General features: G+C 31.7%; 1 protein-coding gene across 5 annotated transcripts; it reads right to left on the reverse strand.

The window, feature by feature from the left end:
* Positions 1–324: 324 nt before the first annotated feature.
* On the reverse strand, positions 325–3,734 carry LOC110412559 (Tetratricopeptide repeat (TPR)-like superfamily protein). Of its 5 annotated transcripts, none has more exons than XM_021423122.2 (3): positions 1,337–3,734; positions 1,173–1,246; positions 325–1,034 (listed from the first exon to the last, which is right to left on the reverse strand). In XM_021423122.2, exon 1 carries the CDS (start codon positions 3,583–3,585, stop codon positions 1,402–1,404), a length of 2,184 nt encoding a protein of 727 aa, XP_021278797.1. In that variant the 5' UTR covers positions 3,586–3,734; the 3' UTR covers positions 325–1,034; positions 1,173–1,246; positions 1,337–1,401. The 5 variants fall into 5 exon arrangements, with proteins under 5 accessions (XP_021278797.1, XP_021278798.1, XP_021278794.1 ...); XM_021423123.2 differs by having other exon boundaries at positions 325–702; positions 939–1,034; positions 1,173–3,734; XM_021423119.2 differs by having other exon boundaries at positions 325–1,246.
* Positions 3,735–6,260: the final 2,526 nt, after the last annotated feature.

The raw sequence follows: 6,260 nt of genomic DNA on the forward strand, positions 1-6,260 counted from the left end.
GGTGGCATTCACATCTCTTAGAAAGCTACTATTTATTTATTGTTAATTAATACAACAATAAACTTCCCATCTTCTCACGTTTAAGTTAATTTGTAACGCTGAAACGAGAACTCGTTTTTGACTGAAGAAGTCAGAGACTGTGGGATCCCAAATGATACAAGGTAAATTACAGGGCCAACCCAGAGCTTACCAGGTAAGATTGTTTCTTCCCCTTTTCGGAGTAATGAAAAGCAGGACAACCTGCTACAACAGCAAACCAAGGGGCCGCTAATTGACAGCAGAGAACAAGAACGAAACAAAGAAGACAACAGAAAAGGAAAGGCATAGAAAACTCCACTAACAACAGTTCCAGCAGATCAAATAAAAGAAAGAAGCTGCCAACAAAGAACTACAAAGAACACAACAGACCAGCAGCCACAATAAGAAGCAAAATCAACCACATGACTTTCAACTAATGTCATTTTGGAAAAAAGAGATCTTCCCATTTTAGATCTCCTGGCTACATCATCTGCTTTTTATCAGCTCATCTTTAAACATAACCTCCTACCAGTTTGGAAGAGACTGTAGAAGTAACCAGAGGTTCCAACAATCTTCTGAGCTTTGTTTAGGAAAACTTGCCTTCTTCCTTTTTGATCTCAGATATACTCCACTGGATTCATACAACCTCCTTACCATTTGGATAGGAATTAGCGTAGTTATCATCTGCACTACAGAACTCCATTAGAGATAAGCCCCCCTCTGTCAGTCAATCAAATCCAATCCAATAATCATTATTAACTAGTTCACATGTTGGTTAACCATGCTCTGAAACACAAGAAATCTAATCGTTGGCTTGTCAATTTATTGATCATGCCTTGAAAAAGTTCAACAAAAGATTTATGGTATTGCCTTTCACCATTTAAAAGATACACACATACTGCAACTCCTTAGAGCTCTACCTTGTCTCTCTCATCTGGCTTCCAGCATTTGCCAAACAATACATGTTGCAACATGTTAGAACTCTACCTTGTTCCCTCCTCCTTGCATTTGTTCACCTAACATTAATGAGTTTCAATATCTTTCAGCTAAAAAAATGGAAGGGCAAACTGATTTCTGCAAACTTTTCACATCCCTTGTCTGATGTCTCCGGCATGCTGACTAAATGCATTAACTTCACTATCTGAAATTCTCACCTGAATATAATGAACATCAACTCTAGAGTGACAAATTCAGATATCTGCTTCACTGTATTCTTGACCATTCCTGACTAATGCTTAAACCATAGAGATTAAAATCATCAATCATGGAACTGTATTGCAAACTACAAAGAATTATACATGAAGACAGGAAAACAAACCTTCGGTATATATTTGGCACAGAACAAAATTAACAAAGTTCATCAGATATTTCAACCAAGAATGATTAAAACTGATCATCAGGCACAAACCCCCTTTGCATCATTTCATCATGAAACCGAAATGCCTCCTTTAAGTTGTCCTGGGTGACATGTCCATTTATGAGTGATGTATATGTAGACCTATCAGGATCTATGCCTTTCTCAATCATCTTCCTTAATACCATTTCAGCTTCTAGCATTCTACCCTGTCTACAAAACCCATTCAAGATTACATTGTATGTAATAACATCAGGCAAAAGCCCTTGATTCTCCATCTCGTTAATCCAAACAAAAGCTTTGTCCATATTCTCTTCTTTGACAAATCCATTGATAAGAGTATTATATGTGATGCTATCAGGAATAATTCCTTCTGATGTCATCTTGGATAAAAACTCGTCAGCCCTCGATGCATCACCTGATCGACAATAGCCCTTGATGATACTGTTACAAGTAACAAGAGTGGGCTTAATACCATTCCTAACCATTTCATCCCACACTCTGAATGCTTCTGAAACATGACCTATGCTGCAAAAACCATTTATCAGAGTTCCATAAGAAATGTGATTAGGAAGAATCTTTCTAGATATCATGCCAACCCAAAGCTGCTTGGCTTTCTCCATTTCACCTACCTTGCAAAACCCGTCAATTAAGGTGTTGTATGTCACAATGTCAGGCTTAATATTCCTTTGAGTCATTTCATCAAACAAACTTAGTGCCTTATTCATATTTCCATCCTTACAATGTCCATGAATGAGTGTTGTGAAAGTGTAAAAGTCAGGAAAGACACCCCTTTCTGCCATCTCATGCAATAGATTGTCTGCTTCGGTGAGCAACTTCTCCCTGCACAGCCCATTCAAAATGGCATTGTAAGTAACAACATCCATACTACATCCCTGCTCTAGCATTTCATTCCTCACCTTTAAAGCCTCTGACATGATACCATTCCTGCAATACCCATCTATAAGAATGGTATAAATCACATTATCTGGAACCAAGCCAGCTCTCTTCATATTATTAAAATACATTAAAGCCTGATCAATATGTCCATTTCTAGCAAACACCCCAATAAGAGAACTAAAGCTAATCAAATCAGGAACAAAACCTCGATGCAACATTTCATTGAAAATATCTTCAGCTTCTGATATATTATTTTTTCTACAACTCTCAACAAGCAATGTGTTATAAGTAGCAGTATCAGGACTCAACCCTATCCGCAACATCTCATCCAAAACTTCCTTCGCTTTTTCAAAATTTCCTCTCTTACACAACCCATATACAATTGAATTATAAGTAAAAAGACCCGGCTTCAACCCTTTATCTGGCATCGAGTTCATCAACTCAAATGCTTCTTCCAAATGCCCTTCATGGCAATATGCATTAATTATTGTATTGTATGTCACAATATCAGCATAAACCCCCTTCTCTTTCATTTCTGATAAGAACGACTTAACACTACTGATCTTGCTATCCTTACACAAAGCATTAACCATAATATTTAATGTATAAGCATTTACTTTAACCCCAGCTCTAACAACTTCCCTGTACACGTCCCAAGCCAAAGCAACCCATTCAATCTTCACTAACCCACCAAGAAGACTATTACAAGCATTAATAGAAATACAAAAACCTTTTCTTCTCAAAATCCTAAACACCTCGGATCCTTCTCTTAACTTCCTAGCTTGCACATAAGTCCTAATTAACAAATCAAAAACTGAATCATTCGACCCGAAATTCCCACGTGTCGAAACTAAAGACTCCACGATTTCAACACGCGAAATCCCACTCTTCCTAATCATCCTAAGAATCAGAGCCTGCGCATCAGATAACCTTCTACATTTCACAAGAACATGAATCATTGCACTTAAGGACATGGAAGAATGCTTAAAATTTGAGCAGTTAACTACAAGAAAATCAACAAATCTTTGACCCAACTGCAAATTATCACGGCAATGCGAAAGAACCTCAGCTACAATTAATGGGTTTAATCGAAATCGGTAGTTACGCAAAGAATTCATATTACCTTGCTTTAAACTAAACAGAATCTTCTCCACCATGAAAGAATCTGGTGCCCCATTTGATAGGGTTTGAAGAGTTCTAGCATCAAGATTATGGTAATGGTTTTGATTGGGAAGGGAAGAGAGGGGAAGAAATTGGCGGGGCCAGAGAGTTTTGAGAGGGATATTTCGCAAAAGGAGCCATTGAACTGCCATTTTTTGAGAAACGGAGCGGTTACTGGGTTAGTTAAACGTTGCTGCAGGAGGAACGAGAAGAATCCTTTATTGATTCCCGCAAGGAAAGGTAAAGGGGTAGATCATATATGAATAAGGAAGACACACAACAAGGAGCTTCCAATATGATGCTCAATGACAAATAACAGTGAAAACATCTATGTGAGAATTAAACAATTATAAATATTAAAAAAATGGGTAGCCTAAGAAGAATATGGAGAATCAAAATAAAAAATTTAAGATAAATTAGGAAGAATAGTAAAATAAATATTATTTTTAAAAGCCAAAATTAAAATTTTAGGATTTTGAATTGATTGTTAAGTCTATCGAATTTTAAATTTATTTTTAATGAAATGATTTACTATCCTGCATCAAATATAATCTCTTAAATTAAACACATTAATTAGAGGATTCATGACATTTACCTACTATATCCACATTTGAAAGAGTTGGGTTATATAAATATATATATTGGTTTCTTTTTTATTACATGGTAGTTTGTTAAGTTTAAATTCGTGAATAAACAGAATTACATATTATTTGCAATAAAATAATTGAAATTTTTTTAATAACAAAACCATTAATTTCTTACCTTATCTACTCATTACAATTTTTAATTTATTAAATTTTTTTAGTTTTCCTATAATTTAACCAACTAAGGTGAATTTCTATATTAAGTCAATATCAATTGATTCGTAAAGCTAAATTCAAGCAGGATTTTATTAATAATATAAGCATATAATAAAATTCTTATGAATTAATTTACCAACAGTTATAACCAATGGTGGAGTTAAGATTTATATTTGGTGGCGAAAAGTTAAAAAGAATATTTATAAATATTTGACAATAGTATAACTTTAATTTATAAATATTTTTTTATAAATTATCCATTAAATAGTACAAATATTTAAATAAATTATACATTATTCCTTAATTATACTATCAATTTAATGTTTGACATTAAATTATACAATATTCTTTAATTATACTATCAATTTCAGTTATAACTTTAATGTTTGACAATAATATAAAACAACTTAGATAAAAAATATTTATATTAAAATTATACAAATAAATCTTGAAAATTATTCAAAAGAATCAATCTTAATAGTTTACTTAAAGAAATCAACTAGTATAATTATAAATAATTTAATAGTAACAATAATCTCAATTTCTAGGTAAACTTAATAACAAACAAAAAATAACAAATATAATAACAAAAATCTGAATGAGAAGCCATTCTTTAAAAATATTAAGGTCAATAAACAATTCAATGGAGAAGTAATTCTCTAAAATTAATTACAAATATTAAATATAATATTAATAAATAATTCAACGAGAAAGCAATTTTTGAATAAAAAACTTAATTGTTCACAAAAATCTAAGAAAAAAAAAGTGCAAATAATTTGTAGAAAAATAATTAAATAATTTTTAAATAAATAAAAAATAACTAACCTTAGATGTTTAATCAAATTGTTTTCAATAACGAATAGTTAAGACTGTAAATCCTAAATCAAAATTATCAAGTAAAAATTATTAAATAAAAAAATTTAAAGTTAAAAATATTAAAATTAAAATATGTAACTAAACTAATTTTTTTAATTATCGTGACATAAAAATTGAGTTATTGACTAAAAATTTTTTATACAAAGAATGCTCACAAGAGAAAAATGTAAAAAAATAATTTTTTTTGTTTCTACCGTATTTGGTAAAAAAATAAAAGAGTAAGTAGTGATTGTGAGGTTTTGGAGTAATGGGATTTGAAAATAATTCTCTTGTAATTGGTTTTATTATTCTTTTTAAAAATGCAATTAGTTTTGTTTTAGTTTTATTAAAATTAGTTGTTGATTAATTATTGTATGATGTTTCACTACACAAAAAATTATTATAAGAGTAAAATTATAAAATTTCTAAAACATAAAAATATGTTAGAAATATTTTAAAGTTTTTGTAAGAATAAAATTAGAAAATTTTTAAAAAGTTATAAAAATTTAAAAATTATTGAAAGAGTAATGTTACAAAATTTTTAAAATATATAAATAATTATAAAAATTTAAAAATTACTGAAGAGGCGGGGCTCCCACTAGCCCCGCCTCCCCCCCGCCCTTGGTCAGAACTTGAATTTTCTTTTTACAATAATGATAGATTTCGAAAATGAAAATCGATATTCACACATTCATTGTTGAAGGTTTAATTTTTTTAAATTTTTTGAAAAAAATAAAAAAACGAAATTTTTCCCTAAAGTCAAACGTGTTAGGGATGCAGATATTTTGTAAGATGACGTGGCAAAAACTGATTGGAGATAGGCACCAAATTGGACGTGGCTTATTTAAAAAAACATAACCAACCCAAATCTGTGAACTTGTTTATGACCTGATGCGGTGCATTTTCACCCGGGATTTCTCTAAAATTAACATAAACCCGCACAGGTAACAGCACTGTACCAATTCCACTACCCAAAACCCAAGCATCTCCCTCCACGTGTAAAGCAGTTTATTCAAAAATTCCCTTCGTCAAAATTTTCCGAACACATCTCCTTTCCTATTGGCAGTCACAACATTCAAAATGACAGCAGCCGCAACTACATATGGGCAACAGTGTTAATACAAAATTAACGCCAGCTTTGACCTTTTGTAAAACCCTATCTCTGACAAAAA

The sequence above is a fragment of the Theobroma umbraticum genome, unplaced genomic scaffold (assembly GCF_002168275.2).
Source record: "Theobroma umbraticum cultivar Fairchild unplaced genomic scaffold, ASM216827v3 scaffold_95.0, whole genome shotgun sequence".
In the NCBI taxonomy this organism is placed as follows: domain Eukaryota; kingdom Viridiplantae; phylum Streptophyta; class Magnoliopsida; order Malvales; family Malvaceae; genus Theobroma; species Theobroma umbraticum.